Below are 24,645 nucleotides of genomic sequence, written 5' to 3'. Positions count from 1 at the left end.
GCGCGAAACGAACTCACCTTTGTTAGGTGTGTCATGCCGCGGTAACAATGTACTCCCCGACCCTGGTGCCACTTGAATAGCGTACCATCCGCAGTGTCGACGTATAAGGACGTGCAAAGCAAAATATCTAGGATATTTTCGGAGTATAGTGACTGCGCAAATCGTCAACTGAACCCGTGGAAGTCTTTGATCCCAGTGAAATTCGTTACTGTCAACTGCGCAGTTTAGAACACCACTCAGCGTTCAGCCTTAATTGGTCGGTAAACCTCTGCAACTATTTCATAGCCGTGTAGCATGCCCGTCCCAGCCGCCTGGCTGATCGCGGGCCATGGGATTCCTGAGCGCCTTGCTCTCGTTCGGAGCTGCTGGGAAATATTTTGGAAATAAATTATGATCCAATTTAGACAGCTGCCACCGTAGCTCGCAGAGAAAACCACATCGGTGCCTGGGCCGCTGAAGTCAGCCGTCGATGATTGAACATGGTCCGGCCAGTGACGCTTATTTTCTCTCAGACAGTGCGGCAGATTGGTGAGTTTCATCAATGGGATAGTTTCCTGTTAACGACATAAATAGTTACATTATCTAAGAGACGAAGCTTATTATTTCTTTGAACACAATATATGCGGAAACTTTATCGGATTAGATGAAAAGCAACAAGATGCCTTAATGGTTCGCTCTCTTCCAGCCGGCCAGATGTGCTACCTGTGATTTGTTATTTCATAAAACGCTACGACAATTTTCTTAGCGGTGCGGGTCGTTTTGTCTACTTGTAATTAGATTTTTAAATTTGCCACGAAGTCTACTAATTACCTGACAAGCCCAGATATTTTAAGTCGAAAGCAACAAGGAACGGATTCATTTTGTAAGCATATTTCTTGTTTGCTACAGATCGGCTTTTGTTAGGCAGGTACCAGACGGATATACACACCGCAAACAGTTAAAAGACGCATGGTTTTCCAACACGTTTTCCCAATTTAATTCAAAGAACCGGATTTCACTGACATTACAGTGTATATCCTTGCGATGGGTGACTATTCCGAGTACTTGCTGCCCGGCAGATCAGGCAGCGGCAGATCAGGCATCTGCGACGTGAGCCGGTCGGTATCAGCGCGGATATTTGACAACTTCTCCAATATATCGGCCGACTAACCGCTATGTAATAAGCTGCTAATATTATCCAGAGGTCGGCAGGGGGATGGGGCTAAACGCTGGACAACTTGAGGTGGTAAGGAGACTGTCACAGGGCGCAGTAGCGGTGGGCAGCGACTGTGGCGCCTGGTGATGTGTGGGATTAGTGGTAGACAGCGGCGATGACGGGCGGAGACGGTACACGGGGGGCAGCGCCAGGCGGTGGGGAGGAGGGGGTGCGGGGTAAGGAGCGAGTGTCGCTCTCCGGTGCAGACTGTCGCCATCTCCGGAGGCAATTACATAGGGCAGGATGGCGGGCGGGAGATCGGTCACAGTACACGAGCACAGCACCGGAGCAGGCGGCTCAGCCCGGTGACTCGGCAGAGCACTCAGGGACAGAGGGCATGTGAGGAGCGGACATAGGAGAGAGAGAGAGAGAGAGAGAGAGAGAGAGAGAGAGAGAGAGAGAGAGAGAGAGAGAGAGAGAGAGAGAGAGAGAGAGAGAGAGAATGGAGGGAGAGATATAGAGAGGGAAATAGGGAGGGAGAATGGCAGGGAGAGAGTGAGGAGTGGGAGAGAGAGAGAGAGAGAGAGAGAGAGAGAGAGAGAGAGAGAGAGAGAGAGAGAGAGAGAGAGAGAGTGAGTGAGTGAGAGAGAGAGAGAGAGAAAGAGAGAGAGAGAGAGAGAGAGAGAGAGAGAGAGAGAGAGAGAGAGAGAGAGAGAGAGAGAGAGAGAGAGAGAGAGAGAGAGAGAGAGAGAGAGAGAGAGAGAGAGAGAGAGAGAGAGAGAGAGAGAGAGAGAGAGAGAGAGAGAGCAGGAGAGAGAGGGAGAGAGCCTATGGATATCATGGAGCGAGCAGACGAGTGCACGAAGTTATTACATTCAGCGGGCTTCAGGTGCCACCGGACACACAAAACTCTCCGGAGACGTGACAGTGTGGCAGAAATAAGCGAGTTGAAACACCAACAAGCTGGAGGGTCCTCATTCGCTCGTAGGAGGCGTGACCGGCCTGCAAATAGCCCGAGTCTGGGTCACTGCCCAGGCTAGACATTACGTCGGAGCCTCTGTAAAGAACGGACGTGGTAAATATAACGACAAGACACTTGTTGTGTAGCACATAGTAGGCTTCACGTGGCACGTAAACACCGCCTTACAGCTTCAGATGGGAACAATCCAAAGCAATCCGAAGCTAAATGTGTCTGAACTGACTCAGTTCAATATTATAACTGTGCCAACATTAAGCTAGTGGGCTGAATGCCATGCCATACTGACATCTGATATTTGCATGCCACGGCATTGTTCCTTTTACAACGTCCCATCTAGGCGACAATGAATGTCTTGCTCCTACCCAACTATGCCAGCTCCGCAATCGTTGACAGACACGACATTTCCACGAATAATACCCACCTTTTGTCGCAGAGCAGCCTCGGTTCTTCGCCCCTCCCCCATCAGACGGCGGCCTAAGTTGCAATAAATGCGCAATATCGCCCGCGTTGCAATCGTAAAGTGCAATAAACACCTAATGAAAGCTGGCCACTTGGCGCTCACGTGTCTGACGGTGATCGATCTAATTACCGCGGCAGGGTATCGGTGTCCGGCCTGAGATTACCGTCTTGGTGCAGGAATTAGAGCTGACGGGATTTACTGGAAAAGGTCGAATGTGTTTCCAATGAAATGAATGTTTTTGTTGCGACATGAATCGCTGATTACTGGAAATGATTAGTCTCCTGTCTCCTTAGCACGCAAGACAAGCTTCTGATGGCAGTGTAAATATCGAATCGAAAGCTCTAATTTTCTATAATAGTTATTAAGCTGACAAACAAACACCCACTATGGAAGCTGCAAGCAACTAGGCCTTTAATTTATAGCCGAAAGTCAAAGCAGCTCCAAACTTAACCCGCGCCCCACTGGGGGGGGGGGCTATTTATAGCCCCCCCTCACGTTTTTCTGCAATAACTTCCAAACCGCTTGACGAATCGACGCCAAACTTTCAGTACCTTCGGCTGCATCAATTTGACACCTTGTGTCAAAATTTGAACTTCGTAGCTACCATAGGTCGGCCGGAAATGACGTCAGAGTGACGTCATGTTCGTCCGATTTCGACGCAAAACATTGAACCACGGCAATCGCTCCCAAGAGCTCAGTTTTTAAGCTAGATCCAATTTCTTTGCATGCAAGGACTCAGAATTGACCGCGCTATCAAACTGCTATCTCGGATTTTCAAAATTTTGAAAATTTCGAAAATTTTATATAATAATATTCAAAATTTATATTTTTATATATTTTTCAAAAAGTTTTTGACTTTTCGAAAAAACCGGAATATATGTGACAGAACGCATGATAATGACTAACTATAGCAAGTTTTAGCTAAATATCTTCAAAAATGGCCAAGTTATACGCATTATTGCAAAAAATTCACAATTATTAATTTTTCAAATCAATTTTTCAGTACGTATTTGGCATCGTACACCAATATAAATGGCACCATCGTGTTCCTGAGCTCAAACTGCATCCAATAGACACCTTTTTTGTTGAAAAATTTCAACTTCAAAATTTGACCTTTTTTGACCTGAAAGTGACCTGACCTAAGCTAATTTCGACTCAAAATGACCTTGAATGACACAGACGACATCAAATTCGAAATCTATGGCCTAAATGGACCATAAAACATGTGTCACGTGACCGACGCATGATATAATATTTTCGTGACCTGTGATGACCTGACCCTGACCTGAAAATCAAAATAAAAGTTTGGTACCCTCAAGGTATCTAGAGCATCTGTTCACGAGTGTGGAAACCAAAAATGAGCCTGATCTGACTTGTAAGACGGCGGCCAGAGCCCAAAATGTGAACAAGCCAAAGTGCTAATAATTTTTACTTTGACCTGACCTGTGACGTCATCGGTGACCTCGAGGTCAATGAAATTAGGTTTCGCTCGACAGTTTTTCCGGGGCTATCAGACGCCGTTTGAATTTTGACGATCGGCCCAGTAGTTTCGGAGTTAGGAGGGGGGCTATGAATAGCCCCCCCCCCAGTAGGGCGTGTTAAGCTCAGGCTACACTAGCGACGTTTTTTCGGTTTCTGCGGGATTTCGGTTTCCGCGTTTTTTCGGTTTCTGCGTTTTTTCGGTTTCTGCGTTTTTTTCGGTTTCTGCGTTTTTTCGTTCCAATCGGAGCGGCCTCTGCGAATGCGTGCTATGCAGCAGCCGCATTTGTGTACGTCGTATTGTCTGATCTGTTGAAGTTGAGCCGCAGTAAATGGATCGTCAAACATTATTAAGAGTTTTATTTTTGCGCCGTGAACGCGAGAGACAGCGACGAAGCCTGTGGGTTCGCCCGGTGCTGTTGCGCCGAGAAGAGTGCGGCGAGTTCCACACGCTAGTACAGGAACTGCGCCAGAATGATCCTGAGGGCCATCGGCGCTACTTCAGGATGAGCGTCAATGAATTTGACGAGGTGCTCGGCAAGATCGAGCCCGTCATCACGAAGGAGATCACGCACCTGAGGAAGCCGATCTCGGCAGCAGAGCGCCTGGCGGCAACGCTGCGGTAAGACCTGAAGCCTCTTCATACTTTCAATGCGCGTATAATTCTCAATGAAACACATAAGCTTGCATAACCAGAAAAGGTGCCTCAATTTCCAATCGACTAATTACGAATATGACATAGGCGCAATGACGTAACAAAGGACTGACATTTTTTAATTACTACATATGTGTACACCTTTTGCAGTTACCTGGCGTCAGGTGGGACTATGAAGTCTGTGGCAGAATCTTACCGCATAGGCTTCGCCACGATCCGCCTGATCGTCCCTGAGACATGCCGCGCCATCTGGGAGGAGCTCGGACCAGGGCTGATGGGGCTACCGTCGCCCGAGCAGTGGCGCCAGCACGCCCTGGATTACGAGGAGGAGTGGCAGTTTCCCAACTGCTGTGGGGCGGTTGATGGAAAGCATATCATGGTCGACAAGCCTGCCAACAGTGGCTCAATGAACTTTAACTATAAAGGGTTCTTCAGCATCGTGCTGATGGCTGTGGTGGACGCGAAGTGTCGCTTTCGCTACATCAGCGTGGGCAGCCACGTTCAGGAGAGTGACGGGGGAGTGTGGGGAGGAAGCGACCTGGGTCGGCTGCTGGAGGACCAAGACAACGGCGGGCCGCCTGTTCTGCCAGGCCCAGAGCCGCTCCCTGGCTCCGCAGTGACCGTGCCTCACGTGTTCGTGGCAGATGAGGCTTTTCCGCTGCGGCAACATATGATGAGGCCATTTCCTGGGTCGCGCCTGACGAACGACCAACGACGTGTCTTTAACTACAGACTCAGCCGCGCCCGTCGGACCTCCGAGAACGCGTTCGGGATCCTCGCACAACGGTGGCGGGTGTTCCGGGGTCCGATCGGGTGTGACGTGGAGGCCGTTAAACTCATCGTCCTGGCAACCTGCGTCCTGCATAACTTCCTGAGAGAGAAGGACATCGAGACCAGACGTGGAGGGCCAGCGGCCTACGGCTACGTCACGCCTGAAGAGCGACGAGACATCCCCGGTCTCCGTGACCTACGTGACGCAGGCGCGTCTCACAATCACCCTCAGCAGGCGGCCCAAGTACGAGAGAAGTACGTCGAGTACTTCAGCGGCGTCGGCAGTGTCCCCTGGCAGCTGAACAGCATTCGCCGCTAGTGAAGAACTGTGGGTGTATCATGTGTGCGTGTACGCCGTGTGTGTGTAACCACTGCCGCTGTGACTCCCATGGCGAGAGCGCATAAGAAGCGGTATGATGTTGGATGTGCCGTTCTTGTAAAAGTGATGATTTGAATTTTGAACTATTCAGTGCCTGGTCGAAACGGATTGACTGTTTCACGCCGTTTACTTGACGATTCAAGCATCGATTCAATGTGTCGTGAAGTTTGAAATATAAGCTGACGATGGTTACGATTGAATGTGTATATCGTAAAGATGATGTCACTGTTACCGGCAATTGCTCTCAAAAACAATCAACAAGCACGGCAAAGCCATGTATTGAATGAATGTCAGCAACAAACTACTGTTGGCTGTTGCTAACCAAAACGAACAACTTATATCACAGGGACAGACGACTTAACGAAAGCTGTCTGTCCTTGTGGGCTGTGGCTATCAACGCAACGACAAAACAAACGTTGTCAACTCCAAATTGAACAATAACAGCCATAGGTAAATATCGCAGAAAAGGCAGTCTGTCCTTCATCCCTGCGGATATAAACGCCAGGACAATACATAACAAACGTCGTCAGCTACAAAATAAATATCCATAGAGATACATACGGCAAAACAGGTTGTCTGCACACGTAGGCATCAACGTCAAGGCACCAGTTAGTTAAACAAAAAAAAAAAATCAACCACAGCCACACATACAAACACGTCGCAGTCTCAGTGACTTATGGGTGTCCTTCAGTCCTCGTATTCATCAAGGATCTGCTGGAACGCACGTTTGATCAGTTTTTTGGTGGCCTCACTCCTGTGCTGCAGCTCAGCATACACATTCATACAGAATGTGTAGTCCCTGTCAGATTGTTGTCTCCTGCTCCTATCTAGCTCCTCCAAGATAGCATAGTCTATGTCTGTTGTTTTGCGCTTGCTTCGTGTGCCCGATGTGGTGCGCGGTGTACCTTGTGTATCCGATGTACCTTGTGTGTCCTGGCCACGCGGTGTGTGTGTGTCGTCAGCGGACGGTGTATCTTGTGTGCCAGGTGTGTGTTGTGTGCTCGGAGCGCGTGTTGTGTGTTGAGTCTGGTGGGCGCGCTGCGTGTTTTGTGTCGGTGCGTTTTGTGCGCCCAGAGCGTGCGTTGTGTCGTGCACGAGCCGTGTGCCTTGTGTGCCCGGTGTGTGTTGTGTGCCCAGAGCGCGCGTTGTGTGCTGAGTGTGGTGAGCGCGCGATGTGTTTTGTGCCGGTGCGTTTCGTGTGCTCAGAGCGCGCGGTGTGTTTTCAGTGTAGTCAGCGCGCGATGTGTTTTGTGTTGTATCATGTGAGTGCGGTGTGTCGTCTGTGTTCTCCTCAGTCACTTCAATTTCATATTGGGTATCTTCAAGATACAGGATGTGAGGGTGAGTGTTGGTCTCAGCCCCAGGATCACCTCCAGGATCATCTCCGCCTCCATGTGAATCCAGCCGGAAGGTCATGGATGAGGTTGTACTGAAAAGGAAAAAATATGGAAATAAGGAAAGGTTTGGGACGTTGAATGTGGAATGGAGAAAACCGCGCCGGACCGGCGGGGGTGGGGTTCTGAAAATCACCCAGTCTCGGCTCCTGGACCAACGTAGCGACAAACGGCGGGGCCATTTTTCAGATATCTGCGAAAAACCACTCGGGGGTGTCCACTGTCCACCCCCCCCCCCACCCCCACCCTCTCCCCAGTCTGGAGCGGGTTAAATCAATATGGGGCAATTCCTTAACTCTGATGATTAAGTTTGGATAGAAACACACTAACGTTTCGGCAGATAAGGGAAAGGAACTGATGTGAAATATGCATTGGGTACAAAATGAGAGAACATGGCTTCAGTACATATTTCAGGCAGGCGAGCTGATGAAGTCATGGAGGAAATCATGGTTGCATTTCAGAACAAGGAACATAAGTAATCGAGTGATAAGAAATATAAAATAAACACTATGGGAGGTCATGGTAACAAAAGGTACATCCAAGTTACTATGCATGGAACTATTACCTTGAATATTTCAGCAGGACAATGACAAACTGTCAATTCTGACCTGTGTGACAATATAGAATGATGGACAAAGTCAAAGGATGGCTGGATGGAGGACAAAGTAGGTATGGATATTGCACATCTGTTTAATACTCACGGCCCACGCTGGGTGCTGGGGTCCAGAAATCTGAGCATATTCCCATAGGGTCCTAGGTGCTGATGGCCACCTGCAGGTGCTGCTGATCCACTGGGCAGAGTCTTCCTTTTTCTGGCCAGATAGTAGTCCCGCAAAGACTTCCACCTCTCTTTGGCAGCTTGCACTGATGATGGAAGGAGAGTATTGTTACCATTTCATTTCATCCAACAGAACAAAATGTCACCAATAGAACTAAATTGGTGTGCACTGTGCAGAATATAAAAACGGCTTAATTTTGGCGCAAACAGGCATCAAACTGTCGGCTAAAACAACAGAGAAATTTCGGCGCAAAACCAACTGCGCAGAATTTCAGTTTTCAGCGGATGAGGGTCTAACAGGCGTCAGGCATAGTGCATTGATGCTTTCCAGTCTGGATCGATATCAATGTATAATATATTGCAAAATAAAACACACTGATTGTGCCAAACCAATCAATAAAGGCATCTCTATGTATCTTGATCTTCTAAATTCAATCTAAATACCCTTTCTTCTTCGTGACTATGATGTTTAGACCATTTAAGTTCAATAGTGTACTTGAAAAAGCCCATTTCAAGGCATGTAACCACCAATTATTGCAAGCTCAAGTGATATCAACTGAAAACCTCAGCTGCGTAGGTAGCCAGCAGTCAGCACTCACCATCACATCTGCACTCAGCTGCCACTCTTTGCCAATCAAGATCTTTTACAGTCTTTTTCTTTGCATAGTCCTTCGACTTTTTGTCCCACAAACCTGGGTACTTCCTGACTGCTTCAATTATTGATTCGTTGAAGTCCATTTCTGCAACAAAGAAATGCCAGTGATCTGGAGGTTGTCAAACATTCAGTACCTAATAACAACAATTATTTTAGTGATTTTCTCCTTCTGCACCATTTATTAACTTTAATTCTTAAAATGGAAAAAAACACATCCTTCCAAGGTTGACGAATAAGACCACACATTTATAATTGTTACTATTTACACAAAACATTTATATCTTAACACCCAGCCACATGTTGTCAGGCATAGGCGGCGGAACGGGGAGGGCACCATGCCCCCCTTTGATTCTGGCATTTTAACATTAGCCCTATGGGCATTGCATGGAAAGAATGGGACCAAAAGTCAGCAGTGCCCCCCCCCCCTTAATTGAAGGTGTTCCGCCGCTACTGTTGTCAGGCTAGGTTATGTTACGTTGGTAAAATTAGGTCAGGTTAGCTTAGGTTTTGTTATTTCTGCTCATGATGTAGCTAATTTTTTAGCTTTACATGATCATGTGAACAATGTTCTAGATTGATAGTTGGTTTGTGACAATATGGTGTTGTCTTCATTCAGTATGGAGCCCAAGGTGCAATTTCGGGAGACTTCACAAAGGGCGATTTCACATTCTTTTCATGTGCTTAGTTAATGCGTGCAAAAATAATACAAATCAAAGCTTGAGCTTCATATTTCTCCTTGAATTTTCCACACCATCAGTGCAACTGAAATGCTGGAGCCACCAAACTACCCAATTAATTTAATTATAACAATTCAATTCATGTGAAACATATTAGTAGGGTGAGGTTACAGATTGATTTTCATTTGATTATAACAACATTCAAATTACCTCCACTCATTTCTCCATCTTCATCTCTCATTGCACGTTCCATACTGATGCGTAGGTAGGTGAATATCCAGAACAACTTAACACAGAAAATACGACTATAATCTACACAAATCGGATGAAAACTGACACCTACTCAACCTTCTGTCACTTCAAAAAAGGCAGAAGTAAACAAAACAAAAGAATGCCGCTGTGCGCCATAAAATGTCGCGTGGAACGATATCCCGCAGAAATCGAAAAAAAGTTCACGGCTCTGAACTTTTTTTCGGTTCCGACTCGTCGGTTTTTGCGGGTTTTCGTTCCACGGGACGCCAGACTGGCAGTGTAGCTTGCGCAATGCTTTCGCTATGAGGCGAACTTTACGACGCGAACCGAAATCCCGCAGAAACCGAAAAAACGTCGAAATTCATGCTAGTGTAGCTTAGGCTTTATACACAGACCCCAGTGGGGCGCGGGTTAAGGCATGCGTACATTATGGCTTATCTTAATTCAACCGGATTTCGCATTACGCGTTGAAGTGAGTCTGATCTCTGCTATAGCTTATTCTGTTTAGGCAGCATGTTGATTTTGAGTGCCATTCTGTTATGTCTGCTGTTTTACAGCTTGAAAAGAAAATGCGGAACAAAAGATACTCTCAGTGTCTGGGCAAAGCGCATGCTGCTACCTTCCAAAAGGGGATATAGGTGATCAGCATCTTCAGCTCCGAGTGTTTAAGGACAGGCAGACACTTGCATTCAAGTGGCGTCTCAGCTGCATGGCAGAGCCATCACTGTCCAGACCACTCTTGAAGCAGTTGGCTGAACTTTTCACTGCTGGAAATGAGTTGAGACGAGAAGTTCGGCGACCAATGTGAGAGCCGTCTGGAGGGATCCGCCTTCTCGGGGTGGACGGTGTGGGCGGCGTCGGCTGCCCGGTCCGGCCGTGGAGAGCGGCCGGATTCACCAAACGGATCCCACATGCCCCCCTCGGGCGGGACGCCGGATGGCCGACGTGCCACCCTCGGCGCCCCGCAGCCGCGACACCACCGAACACACCGGACCACCTGCTGCGGGCTGGGGAGCCGCGTCGCCGCGGCCCCCGGTCCGCTGAGTAACTGAACACCGACGGCCCCGCCACGAGCGCCAGTGGTGGGGCGCGCGGCCGCGGCCCATCGGGCCCCCGAGGAGGGTACAGCCGACGTGCCAAGAATCGCCGGTATCGGCGATTCTTGGCACCAGAAGCCGCACCAGAAGCCAACTAGTGCTCGTCAGTTGGAACGCGGAGGGACTGCGGAAGAAGGTTCCCGAGGTCTCCCGCTGGCTCTCTGACAGGAAGGTGGACGTGCTGGCGGTACAGGAGGCTCAGCTGCCGTCTGGCCGGAACATCGCCATCCCGGGGTACCAGGCGGCTGCGGTCGCAAGACGGGCGCAGGGCAGGAGACGGGACGGACCGGTCAAGGGTGGGGACGTCGCCATCTACGTTCGGGACGGCCTGTCCTACTCAACCATCGAGGCGTCCCCGCTCCTGCCCCAAGACACTACGACGGAATGGTGCGCCATCAAGATCATCCCGCACCAAATGCGAGGCCAGCCCTCAAGAGAGTCATCATCACTCGACATATACAACCTGTACCGCCCCCCGTCCCGACTGTCAGCTGAGGACGAGCGGGAAGACCACTTCTCTCTGGACATGTTCCCATCGCTACCCAACGTCATAGCCGTCGGAGACATCAACGGCCACCACCCCGTCTGGGATGTTAATTGTTCCGAACCGGACGCGGTGGGGACCCGAGTGAACGATTGGCTTGAGCTCCATCACTGGGTGACTCTCAACTCCGGCGCGGCCACCTGTGTCGGCTACGGGAACCGCACTCGACAGACCGCCCCGGACGTCGCGATGTGCCACCGAGACATGGCGGGCCGCTGCACGTGGGCGGTCGGTGAGGACCTGGGGAGCGACCACCTCCCTCAGCTGATTCACACCTCGATTGGCGGCGCGCGACCGAAGAGGATCCGCAAGAGCCGATGGGCCTTTCACAAGGCGGACTGGACTGGGTTCGCGGCTGACTGCGACGCGGCCCTCGCTGACCTGCGCCCGGACTCGCTGTCGGTGGAGGACCTCAGCGAGCGGCTGGTGGCCGCGATCCTGTCCGCCAGCACCGCCCACATCCCGCGGGGTGCGCGCGCCGACCCCAAGTCATGGGCGCTCGATCCGGACCTCGTGGCCGCGGTGGCGGAGCGCCGGGAGGCGAGGGACGCCCTCAAGGAGCACGACTCGGAGGAGGCGAGATCCAGATGGAAGACAGCCAAGAAGTCAGCTGCGACCATGGAGGCCGAAGCACAGAAAAGGAGCTTCCGCGAACTGGCGACCGGAGAACTGAACAAGCCGGCAGCCATAGGGAAGGTCACCAAGATCCTGCGGAAGATGGAGGGTGCTGCACCGGACGTTTGCCCCGACCGGGCCATCAACGGGGACTGCGGGCAACTGCTCGCGGAGGACCGGGCCAAGGCCGAGGCGTTCGTCCGCACGTACGCCCACGTCAGCAGAAACGTGCGCCACCCCAAGCGCGACCGGATCGTCAAGACGGAGCTCCGCGGCCTCAAGGCTGCCCCGTGCTGTTGCAGGGGACAGCGCACCGACCAGTGTCAACCCTTCACCGAACAGGAAATGCACGACCAAATCCGACACCTCGGGACGAAGAAGGCGCCAGGACCGGACCAGGTATGCACCGAACACCTACGGCACCTCGGACCGACGGCCTACCGGACCCTTCTGGCACTCATTAACAGATCGTGGTCCAACTTCGAGACGCCCGCCTCATGGCGACGGGCGACCATCACCCCATCTTGAAGGCCGGCAAAGACCCCAAACAAGTGGGCAGCTACCGCCCGATCGCGCTCACGAGTCACATCGCCAAGCTAGCGGAGCGGATGATCGCGGCCCGGACGACCTACCTCATCGAGCGAGACCGACTGGTGCCCCCCGAACAGGTCGGGTTCCGCCGCGGGAGGTCGGCGGAGGACAGTCTGGCCCGCTTGGTCCAAACGGTTCAAGATGGCTGGAATCGCCCCAAGCCGAGACGAGGCCCGGAGGATGGCGTGACGGCGGACCGCTTTGTCCTCCTGGCGTTCGACTTCTCCCGTGCCTATGACACGATCGATCACCGGATGTTGCACCTGAAGCTCCTCAAGCTCCTCCCCAGATGCCTCGCGACCTGGATATTCCGGTTCCTTCGCGACAGGCGGGCCCGCGTAGAGGTCAACGGCGCGCACAGCAGCGAGCGCGTGTTCCGCGCGGGCCTGCCGCAGGGCTCGGTCCTGGCGCCGACCATCTACACGCTCTGGGCGACGGACCTCATCGAGACCCTGCGGAACGCCTCGGACCGCACGGACGTCCTGATGTATGCGGACGACACGGCCACACTGAGCGCTGGAGCCACCGTAGAGCTCGCGGTGGCTCGCGCCCAGAAGTCGGCCGACGCCCTGGCCCGATGGGCAAGGCACTGGAAGATGTCCATCACTGGACAGAAGACCCAGGCGCTGCTGCTGACTCAGCGGAGCAGGGACGAGCGCGGCGTGCAACTCCTGGTGAACGGCACGCAGGTCACCGGTGGCACCAGCCTACATCTTCTGGGGGTGACCTTCGACAGACTTTTACATTTTAAAGACCACTGCGACTCTCTGCGGCGGAAGGTCCGGCCGCGGACGGCACAGCTGCGGAGGATGACCGGCCGGACCTGGGGTCTCCGCGAGGCGCAGCTCAGGACAGTCGCAAACGGGTATGTCCGGGGAGCCCTTGAATACGCGGCGGGTGCCTGGCTCCCGGCCGCGTCCCCGTCTCACGTTCAGCTGGTGGAGCGCGAGCTGCTGGCGGCCGCACGGGTGGTGACCGGATGCCCACGGTCCACCCCCAGGGATCCCCTGCTGGCCGAGGCAGGCATCCCTTCAGCATGGTCCACCAGGAAGACGCTGGCCGCGCGAACGCTCTGCCGAGCGCTCGCCCTGCCGGAGGACGACTCTCTTCGCCGCGTCGCGGAGGCCGACCCACCCACTCGACTGCGGTCTACCACCGGCTGGCGACAACTGGGGCGATCGGCGCTGATCGAGGCGGGCGCCGAGGGTGTGACGGTGGAGCCGCGCCTCGAGGTTCCCCTCCTCCCGTGGACAACCTGCCGCCCGATCGCCTTCAATCTGGACGTGGGACCCGGCGGTCGTCGAGCCTCCTCCAACGAGACGCGACGAGAGGCCGCGCGGCAGCACCTGGCGGCGCTCCCAGCCCAGGCCACGTGGATTTGGTCCGACGGCTCTGCGGACGCTGGGGTCAGGCGAGGAGGGGGCGGCGCCGTCATCTTTACCGCGTCGGGGGAGACTCTCGAGGTGGAGGTGGCGGCGGGAGACCTCTGCTCCAGCACCCGTGCGGAGCTGTTCGCCCTGAGGGCGGCGCTGGAGCGAGTCCGGGATGAGCCGTCCCCCGCCCCGCTGGTGGCGTGCTCTGACTCACGAGCCGCCCTGAGCCTCCTCAGCGCGGGAGCGGCCGCCCAGACCACCACTATCGGCGCGGCGATCTGGAGGACGCTGCTGGACATTGCCGAGCGCCGGCAGGTGACCCTGCAGTGGGTCCCTGCTCACTGCGGGCTGGCGGAGAACGAGCGCGCTGACGCCCTGGCCAAGCAAGCGGCCACCCTGCCCCAGGGCGCCGTGCCCTCGGACGCTCGGTCCCTGACACGGGCAGTTCATCGGACGGCCACACGTCAGTGGCGCGAAAACTGGCCCGACTCCTTTTTTAAGACTATCTTCGGGAGCACCCTGCCGCTCCCCATCCCCGGAGAGGACCGAGAGGCCGCCATCTCGGTGCACCAGTTGAGGGCGGGCCACTGGGGCCGCTCGCTCCAATACCTGCACCGGATCGGCCGCCACCCCTCCGTGGCATGCCTGCAGTGCCCCGATAAGCGGTGCCCCGCGGCGCAGAGCGCCGTGTGCCGGGAGGAGGCGGACGTGCCGGAGCACGTCTTGCTCCGCTGCCCGGCCCTCGCTGGCGCCCGCCTGCGGCTAACTGGCAGCATTTACGTCGACCCGTCGCGGCTGCGGGACGCCGACCTGGTGGCTGCCTTGGAGGCCGGCTACCTTCGCCATAGGGAGCCTCTCGGCTATGGTCCTCCGTAAGGAGGTCCCAGGGGGAACAACAACAACAACCAATGTGAGATCAAAGAAATGTCTGGGAGCGCGGAATGGTATCGATTGGACACAGTACGAGCTCATTGACCTTAAATTGGGAGCTCGTGGCATGCTTAAGAATACCTGAAGATAGCTTTAAGTGTTCTTTTGTTCTCTGAAGGCGTAACGATCTCATTCTAAGATTAAATATGGTTTGAATATTTTCATGCGTATTAGATAGGTCAGTTGCGCTATTAGCCCGATATGCATTGAAAAATGATTGCTTTCAATGTTCCTTGGTGAAAAGATAGGATTTTTGAAAACTTTGATCGGGCTGGATGTAATCGGAACGTTGGCGTATATTTTTCTCATAACTTTCCGATGAACAAAGTGCTATTTCTAAGTATATAGTATAGCATAGAAGTATAGTCTTTTATTGAGGTCTCCAAAATAAGTGAATGACATAAGATATAAGTGAATGTATTAAATTGATATTGTATTCCGTTTTTCATTATATGGGGGTCATATTAGGACGCGCATGCATGCAGCGTAGCACATTTATCTAGGAGGTAGGCACATATGTGGCATATCATGACTTAGAGTCTCATTAGAGTCATGCTGCAACAACCGCAATAACGGCGATACTCAATGTTCACCACAAATCAGAGGTCGCCCGACTATTACATCTGTCACACGGCAGAGCGACTATAAATTCAAACAGCACAACTAGGAATGATAAGCGGCCGAGCCGGGCCCGGAATGGCTCGGACATTTCTCCGTCTCTGCTGTGCTTCTCGGGGCCGGCGCTGTCGGGGCTGCGAAAAACGGTGCCAACTTGGCACACTACGACAGAGGAAATGGCAGCTATCCCTACGCCTCCTAATGGAAATTGTGCAATAAATCTAAATTAAACTGGGACATTAGTCTTAGCCTTTATTGGTGTCCTTTAAAGGTTAGTGCCACCGAATGTGCCTTTCTCAATGCAAACAGCTTGAATCAGAGGACGTCTCGAGGGCTGCAGTCGCGAAGACTTGGTCTTTAAAGTCGCAATTTTGCCTTACCTTGATATGTAAATATTCGAAGGGGAGACACAAGCACGTGAATAAGCTTGACTTTTTTGCTCTAAAGTCTTGCGAATGTCACATAGTGCACGGAAGTAGTCATCTTTTACGAAAATCCATTATCATTTTGTGTTGGTTATTCGCATTCCACTTGTTCGACATGTCACAGCTGCTACGTTAAGACGTTGGTTAGTTGAAGTATTTAATGTCTTTCCGTCCGTGTCAAATGCGCCCTTAGCCTGCTTATCTTTTATCTGTCACCTATGTACTAAATAACATGTATGCTATAATCGGCGCCCATTCTTTCGGCCACCATCAGCTTCATGAGTAAGCTACGCGGGCAATGTAAGTCCAGTACTCTCAGACCCGTAGTACTCTCAGAACTCCTGCATACCCATATGCTCCGTGCGCACTACGCTTGCATACCAATCATCCTCTCAATCTGCCAGCCACTCCGCAGATGTGTAATGGGCTTGTTTACCTCTACCGGTCGACTGAGCTGCCGGATACCTCATCGCCATCCATATATCAGCCATCTGAGGCGGCCGGCAGCGGCGGTAGCGGCGGGTAGCGGCGGCTCCTAACTAGCTCGCTGTGCCTCCCGGTCACGTCCGGGCTGACCCGGTCCCCCCGGCCGGGGGGTAGTGTGTCCACTCTGGCCAATCCGCCCACCACGGACCAACAGCCGACGGAAAACAGCGCACGAGACGTGTCGTGGAAGCACTGGAGTGTTGACGGCTGCTCTGATTCAGTGCGGTGGCAGGCCTCTCGCGAGAGTCGCCGAACGGTAAATGTTCCGGTGTTCATGTAACGGCCATTATTGTGGTTTAACCCGCGCCCCAGTGGCGGTCTCAGCCAACTTCGCCCTAGTGGGGGGGGGGGGGGGCATATGTTACCACCCACCTCTAACTCAAAAACTAAGATGGCTAGAAAGACGCGGAAAAAAGCAGTCGATAGCTCTCAATGCGTACGTTTGAAAGTATTTCGGTCATTTTTCACCTTAGAGCAATATTGGGGTCACCAGAGGTCATCAAAGGTCAAAATTTGCCAATTGTCATTATATTTTTCAGAAAACATGCCGCTATCTCAGGACCTATGGTAGCTAGAAAAACGCATGGAAGAGCAATCGATAGCTTTTGAACTCTTCTTTTGAAAAGGTGTTATCAATATTGACCTCAGGTCAACGGTTTAGCCTCCAGAGGGCAAAAACTCCAAAAATTGCTGTTTTTACGAAAAGTGTTTTTCGACAATAACTTTCGACTACAAAAAACCACGACATTTCTATTGCCAGAATCGTGTTCCCCTCGCCGAGACGCGTCGAATGAACTATAATTTGACCTTGAAAGGTCAACTTCAAAATTTGACCTCAGGTCAGGGTCATGCATGACCTGACCAGAAAAGGTCATGTTGCATATCAGTCGATGCGTCTCAACAAGAAAAACACAATAAGACCATTCCCAGCGTCCTATCTCTTTCCAATGGCGAGTTATTGGCAAAAAACTGTTTGTAGCCTCAAATGACCTCGGATGACCTTTCTAGAGGCTATCAGCAAAAATGACACCTTGGTCATCACGAGTGGACTAAAGCATTGTGATTTTGAAGTATTTTGACTGTTCCCATGCGTACACACGGATCTAGAGGCATTTTCATTTTTCTACATTGACTTGTAATGGAAAGGTCACGCCACTGACCTGACCTTAGGTCACGGATATAAAAGATCCGAGATATACAAATTGTAGGCGCCCATAACAGCATGCAATCCACCAAGTTTAAAGCCTTTCTGACAAACACTGCAGGCTGGACATGATTGCAAACTTTTTTAGGCTTGGTCAGTTAACTTGACCTGGTGACCTGACCTGACATGACCTGGGGTCAAAAATTTGACACATTGTCCAAAATTGATGTACCAAAAGCTACCCCAAGCGGCGCGGCGCTACGCGCCGCGGTTTTTTATTCACACGCAAAAAACGCGACAGGGTGGTAACATATGCCCCCCCCACTGGGGCGAAGGTTAATCTTATACAAATTTGTGACATGTATGGAGGCATGTAACGATAATGGCTGCTACTTTCCAAAGCGTTCGTGTTTTTTTTTTCTAGACATTTGCGTCATCCTTCGGTACATCTTATTTCATTCCTTCATATTCACAAACTCTTCCTGAATGCTTAATTTCATTCAGGGTCTTTTCCTGACCCTGCTGCGATTCGTGTAGGCGTGGAGCATCCCTCACCTTCTCCGCGGCCCTGAGCGAACTGTCGGGCCGCTATGCACTATGCAGACCGCCGAGGTCGCCGGCGGCGCTGAGAAATGTGTCTGTGACCTGACAGTTCGGTTCCGCGCTGTGCCGACGACAGCAGGGGCGACACGGGCAAAGCCATGACAAAATCGACAGCCAGAGCCATAACGAAGGCATCGCCGATTCAGCACAGGGAGAGATGGTGGCAGAAAACGGTGAACGAAAAGAATTGGTGCTGCGTAGTTTTTCCTGTTGACGAAGGACGCTGGCTGATGGTTTCACGGTATAGTGATGAATATCAAAAGTAGCCACGGTTGATTGAATGTTTCATAGTTTCCGGCGAAATTTTATCAGGCCAGCTGTTACAGCCAACGCGTTTCAAGCCCCAGATTGAGTTACAAATATGAAGGTCCTACGAGTGGCCCCAAATAACACGCCAGAAGTTTGCCTACATCTCAGGGAGAATTGAAAACGGCAAATGGTGGATAACAGGAGTTTATCATTAGCTCTGTTGATCACAATCCATCGATCGCTGACCCTCCATCCCCGTGCCGTCGCTCGCTGCACTGGCTGGCCATTGTCGCCTCCCCCGCACGCGGGCCTGCTGTGCGTTGGTTGCCGGCCGGGTGGGCGGGCAGAGCGCCTGTTCGGGGAAGTGCTCGGCTCGGTACGGTGTCACCGCTCTCCCAATGAGGACGCCGGCGGCGTGTCAAAAACGCTCCCCGCGCCGGGGGACGTCGCTCGACGGCCGTCCCCCGAGATCGCGACGACGAGTCTGTGTCAGTCTTCACCTGTGGAGACACAAACAGAGGCGCACTCCAGAACAAATACGACCGCCGCCGTCGGACAAAGAGCCGGGACCGGCGCCACAGTTCGAGTCAGCTCCGGAAACAGGCTACACCCAACCAGTAATTCGGGCTCAGCGACGCAGATACGTATTACTGAGAGCGAAATAATTGAATGTTGTTTCTGAGTTTTTGTCCTCGAGTGTCTTTAGTTTGAGCAAGAGTGAAAAGGAGTTGGTGATAAACAACACGCTTGGTCCCAGCTTTTATGTGATTTACATGTTGTTTTGCCTCGCGTTGCGTCGCCTTCAGATTGCTTTTACGACAATTTTTCTACCAGGAATTACGAGAGTATGATGAATAATGGCTACCAACGGTCTGTTTCGTTTTAAAAAGCCCTTCATTCGGCGGCGCAGCGTAGGTATGTACCTCACATCAAAATGCTCCTGAACGATGATGGAGACGTGGATTGCCAAGTATACCCGGCAATCATATATGATTGCCAAAGTATGGCTGGGGCGAATGCATTTACTTATAAATAACTTAATACCGAAAAATCAATCCGACATAGCTATCTGCAGTTGTCATTGCTTTGTTAACCCATTTATGCCCAGGAATATTGACCATCATGAAAATCGATGAAATCAAGATATGTTACGCTTCTACCAGGGCCTTGCATGGAATCGAAAATAATTTTTGCCGGCAGCAAAAGTTTTTCGAGAAAAACGTAAAAAACGTGCGTTGCGAAATCGCAACGAAGGGCACACCGGGCGCCATCAGCGTTGCGAAAACGCAACGACGGGCACATCAGACGGACATAAAGTACACTAAACCGCCGTATATGCTAGTTTGTTTTAACATATATTTCACCAACTGATGAAAAATATTGCTTGAGAATGCGGAACCCACATCCCTCATGCTTTATTACCCACCTAAGAGCCTCAATGAGGGAGCATAACTTAAGGGTTCGCGAACGGGGAGATGGCAACAAACGGTCATTATCAACAACAATTGTCCATTTAAAGTACCTAGTGGTCGGCACGTACCCTGGGCGGTGCTTTTTTTTTGGAAGTTAGACAGAGCCATTAGCCCATTACCCTCTCATATGAGAACCCCAAACTGAAAACAATTTAACCGAGGATTGGGAGTCAACCAGTGCCTCGCCTAAGCGCCTATACGCAATACCATTGTTAACCGCCCTCCTAGGAGTAAAGACAAATTCAAATGCAGGGTAGTCGTGCACACTCTTATCAAAAAATGAACCTATCCGGCTTTCACAAATTACCTGCGTAAGGCGTAGAGCGTCATAACAACTCGGCTTAAAGTGTCTCCCAGGATCCATTTTATCACTTTTACAGTTTACACCTAATCCAAAATTTTCATTGTCCCACTCTCAGCGACCTTCACACTTGTAACCTCTTTCTCGAGACAATGCCAGGGCAGACTGGTGATTGGACGCAGTTCACACTTTCCAAGTGTTTCGTCAATCCGTCCTTTCCATCTTCAGGATAGTAGAATCCTTCTCCATGCCTCAACCTTTGTTTCGAGCTGGACGGGCAACTATGGTATATCGCGTTCGAGCAGCTCCCATAGGAGCACAGGTCTGTAGCCGGATACAGAAAGTGCTTGGGAAGGGGGGGGGGGGCTGGATCATGGGTGGCCTGGATGGATGGTCTCAGCCTCGACGATTCACCATGCCCGCTCAGACCAATGTTTTACCTAATTCCAATAATGCTTCTAGCTCTAAAATGGTTTGATTAGACAAAAGCCCTACCCTCAGTAAACAAACAAGCAATGCTTCACATCAACCACCTTATCAATCCGTGCAAACCATGAATTCTAAAAAATAAACTATTATTTTCCAGACGCCCTCATCACTCCTGCCGAAGGGGTCTGTTGCCCCCCCCCCCCCCGAGGGGGCATATCCCACATTTGCCGCTTCTGGGAGTTATCTTTTCTAACGTAAGGGCCAGCGGATTGCATCCAGAGAATGACAATGCCTATCTGTCGTCTGATACCAGACTACGTCCCCATTATTTAGTACAAAGTAGATCCAATTTTCAAAGTACCTCGCTATCTCTCAGCTCCGTTAGCATCGCCGACCGTTTGATGCAGGTCCTTTTCCTACCATGCGATTTTCAGATGCTCGAAAACCCATAGCTCGAATAGCCCGATAATCTGCGAGAAAAAGAAATGAGTGTTTGATAGCTGTTTAAGTGAGTTAATGTGAAACGTGTCGCAACATTCACGTGCAAATGCACCTTGCACATTACATACCTACACGTCCCTCACGACTACAAAACGAGAGAGAGAGAGAGAGAGAGAGAGAGAGAGAGAGAGAGAGAGAGAGAGAGAGAGAGAGAGAGAGAGAGAGAGAGAGGGAGAGAGAGAGGGAGAGAGAGAGAGAGAGAGAGAGAGAGAGAGGGGGAAGGAGAGAGAGTTGGGGGAGCGTGGAAGAGAGGGAGGAAGATTGGGGAGAGAAGGAAAAAACCCACAACGTATCTCAAGTGAAGTATATTTGATGTTCCTATACTTCCGCTGCCCTGCCAATTTGCCCCTCGTTGCATTTTCGCAACACCCCTGTCTTTCCGATGTGCCCAACGTTGCGTTACCGCAACACGACTGTAGTCATATTTGAAAATAGTCACAAACCCTATTTGCAGCATAATTTGTTAATAAAATGTATATTCTAGCTATTGTAGGGACTCTACAGAATATGTTCACACATTATTCATTACGATATAATTAATCACTTAATCTACTCATTTTGGTTTTCGTGACGTCATCACTGACGGGACCTTCGACTTCCCTCTGGGAGCTCTGGACGGTAAGTTACCGGCCGCACAGACTTGTAACTGCGTAGCATCATGCGCGGATCCATGCTAAACGCGCTGAACTTGTCTCATCGGTGAGACGCCATTATACACTTCTCAAGATTTGATCACGTCGACGCTTGCTTGTGTTGCGAAAACGCAACGAAGGGCGTAAATGGGTTAATGATGTTATTATATGGCTAGAATAGAGGTTCTGTATCTCACAACTTGAACCTGATTGTGGTGCGAATTGTCCTGAAATGACGACCAAACATGTTTATGACTGTTGCACAAGAACGGCAGGACTGACTAATTAGAGGTGGCTTATCTAGGTAAACCGCGAACTTTTGTAGATCAAAACTACTTTGTAATGGGAAGTCAAGATATTCCTATGCTCTTTCTTAGTATGTAACGTCTTCTGTGCCATACAAAATTGTCAGTGTTTACTCAAAGTTGCAAACATTTGTGTGCGTGTGGTTTAACGCCTATGGAATACTTCTGCGAGATGATGACAATTTATTCGGTACTTGGGAGACGTTTTGCATGTTTTTTTGCTTTATTCTAGCTCTCTGAGTGTGCTGTCCCACCCTCTTGGCCCGCTCCAACCGACCGGATTCCCACCGGAAATGCGTGCTTCCGGTGACATCCGGTGGCGCGATATAATGGCCCGGATGTAACCCGAAATGGGAGTCTTCGTACGGTTCAAAACACGACTGATAAAACCGCTGGCTAAAGCTACGACTGAAAACGGCGTCCAAATGCGAATAGAACCGCGGCGCTGGCGGCCCGGATCACAAAATGATTACTAGACCGCCACCTCTGGGAACACCGGCCGGCCGATAATGCGACTAAAAATTCCCACCGGCCGCTGGTCGGCGGCTGTCGGCGGCGGGCTGACGGCCGCCAGCCGCCGCGCCGCTCATCGGAATCTCATCGGCGCGGCATTTTAATCCGGCGCCGCGCCGAGCTCGCCGATGCGCCGATCTCCAGTCGGATCACGGCCCGGTAACGGCCGCCGCAGCTGCCCACGATGGCCTCCTGTCGACACCGACGCCGACGGACGCAGGTGTCTGATGGGTCACAGCCGGCGCCGGCCCGAGCGGCGACACGACGCGATTTTTCACCGACACTTTGATGGATGCGCTCCATCGAACCCGCGCATAAACGATCGAGGCGGGGTGCGATTCGGACGGGACGCGTGCGGGTGTCCGCAAGATTTTCCGCCCAGAAGTGGCGGCGCCGCGTCTCGTCCGCGGGTGCCGCTCGTCGGGTGTGATTTATTCGCGCCGTCCGCCGGCGCCGGGTGGTGCCGGGAGCCCGTTTCGGCCGCACCAGACGGGTCGGCGCGCCGCCGGCGGCGAACGGCGGGCAAGTCGAGCGGCCGCCGCCGATCGTTGACGAATAGTCGGCGCTCTGATGGATCGTCAGAGTTCGGTTGGCCGCCGCGGCGGAGGCTGTGTCAGCGCCGCCGGTCGGTTGGGAACAGCGGCGGGTCGGCCAGGGACAGCGGGGCCGACGGCCGCTCCGCCGCAGCCGCCGCCGCCCGGACAGGATGGTACACCGCCGCGCCGCCGCAGAGACCCAGCCGACCGCTTCCATAAAACTGGATCAGAAAAGCTGCTTTATTTAGATGATAAATGGTTATAATACATGCCTACAGAGCCTCTAAGTGCAACAGTGCCTTGCAGTAATTACACCGCATTCACTTGAGCCCCCACCATAAGCTTGTTTTCTCTCATGCATACGCCAATACCCCGGCTTCCGTAACTCCGCCGCCCTGGTTGCATGAGGCCGCCTCCGGCCCTAACAGAGCCACCGTTATGGCGTCGGTGCGCGGTTTAATCATGACCCGGGGGCTCTTAACGGGCGCGGTTGGCGCGGCGGCGGCGGCGGCGCGACGGCGCCCCGGGCGCTCTTACAGTGGCGGCGGAATAGGGGGTGCAGGGGGTGCAGCTGCACCCCCATCGAAAAACATGGGGGTGCAAACATATCTTTTTGCACCCCCAAAATCCGTACAAGGGGCCCGTCGCACCATCCAATACAATTTCTCCTCAAAACCAGTGATCGGGAAACGAACACTGATGTGGAATCATCCGGGATGTCCAATTATGGTCAGGAGCGCCCCATGCTAGTCTTTGGGGCCCCCACACTGGCTAGAAGTGTCCCGAGCCGCGTTTGGTGCTCCACGCGGCATCTGAGGGCCCTCACGACGGCCCCAGAGGGCACTTTTATGACGATCTCTGAGGGCTCCCACGGCGACCTTTGTCCCCTGGGGTCCTACAACGGCCACTAAGGGCCCTCATGACGACCGCTGAGGGTCCCACAGAGACTCCAGGACCCCAAGGAGACTCCAGGGGCCACGCTGGCCTCTGAGGGCCCTATGACGGCCTCTGAGGGCCCCTATTGAGGGCCCTTACGATGATCTCTGAGGGCTCTCACGACGAACTCTGTCCCCTGGGGCCCTATAACGACCACTAAGGGCCCTCATGACGACCGCTGAGGGTCCCACAGGACTCCAGGGGCCCCACTGGCCTCTGAGGGCCTCTACAACGGTCTCTGAGGGCCCTCGTGACGGCCCTAGACCCAACTCAAGTCGGAGGGCCCATTTGGCTTCAGACGGCCCAGAGACGGTCTCTGAGGGCCCAACACAACCAGGCTGCAGGGGCTATGCTGGCATCTGAGGGCCCTGCAACGGTCTATTGAGGGCCCTAACAACGATGGCCTCTAGCGGTCTTACCAAGGCCTCTGAGAGCCCTGCAAAGGTATCTGAGGGCCCATGAGGACCCTCAATATGGCCAAGGACCCTCATGACGACCTCTGATGATCCTCTCGAAGGCTTCTAAGGGCCCTCACAACAACTTCTGAGGACTCCAGGACGGTCCCTGAGGGGCTGAGGGCCCTGACGACGACCTCTCTGGGCCCTCACGATGGTCTCTAAGACCCAACGCAAGCTCCAAAGGCCCACACTGGCGTCTGAGGGCCCCACGACGGCCTCTGAGGGCCTCGACGCAGGCAGGCTTCAGGGGCCCCGCCATGATGACATCTGAGG

At 52.4% G+C, this 24,645-nt stretch overlaps 2 protein-coding genes across 5 annotated transcripts in view; one reads left to right on the top strand and one right to left on the bottom strand.

Moving 5' to 3' along the window:
• The window catches only part of LOC122394134 (neuroligin-4, Y-linked-like), a 136,664-nt gene that overhangs the window by 79,810 nt on the left and 32,209 nt on the right, over positions 1 to 24,645 (top strand). The window lies entirely within an intron of this gene.
• Positions 6,118 to 9,951, bottom strand: LOC122394135. Of its 3 annotated transcripts, XM_043390774.1 has the most exons (5): positions 9,942 to 9,951; positions 9,573 to 9,719; positions 8,630 to 8,770; positions 7,954 to 8,116; positions 6,118 to 7,287 (listed from the first exon to the last, which is right to left on the bottom strand). In XM_043390774.1, exons 2-5 carry the CDS (start codon positions 9,613 to 9,615, stop codon positions 6,546 to 6,548), a joined length of 1,089 nt encoding a protein of 362 aa, XP_043246709.1. In that variant the 5' UTR covers positions 9,616 to 9,719; positions 9,942 to 9,951; the 3' UTR covers positions 6,118 to 6,545. The 3 variants fall into 3 exon arrangements, 2 of the variants coding, with proteins under 2 accessions (XP_043246709.1, XP_043246708.1); XR_006258803.1 differs by lacking the exon at positions 9,942 to 9,951 and having other exon boundaries at positions 6,118 to 6,569; positions 9,573 to 9,862; XM_043390773.1 differs by lacking the exon at positions 9,942 to 9,951 and having other exon boundaries at positions 9,573 to 9,862.

Source organism: Amphibalanus amphitrite, unplaced genomic scaffold (genome assembly GCF_019059575.1).
Source record: "Amphibalanus amphitrite isolate SeventyFive unplaced genomic scaffold, NRLGWU_Aamphi_draft 000575F_arrow, whole genome shotgun sequence".
Taxonomy (NCBI): domain Eukaryota; kingdom Metazoa; phylum Arthropoda; class Thecostraca; order Balanomorpha; family Balanidae; genus Amphibalanus; species Amphibalanus amphitrite.
The sequence above is the reverse complement of the archived record's forward strand: the minus strand, read 5'-3'. Positions and strand labels throughout refer to the sequence as shown.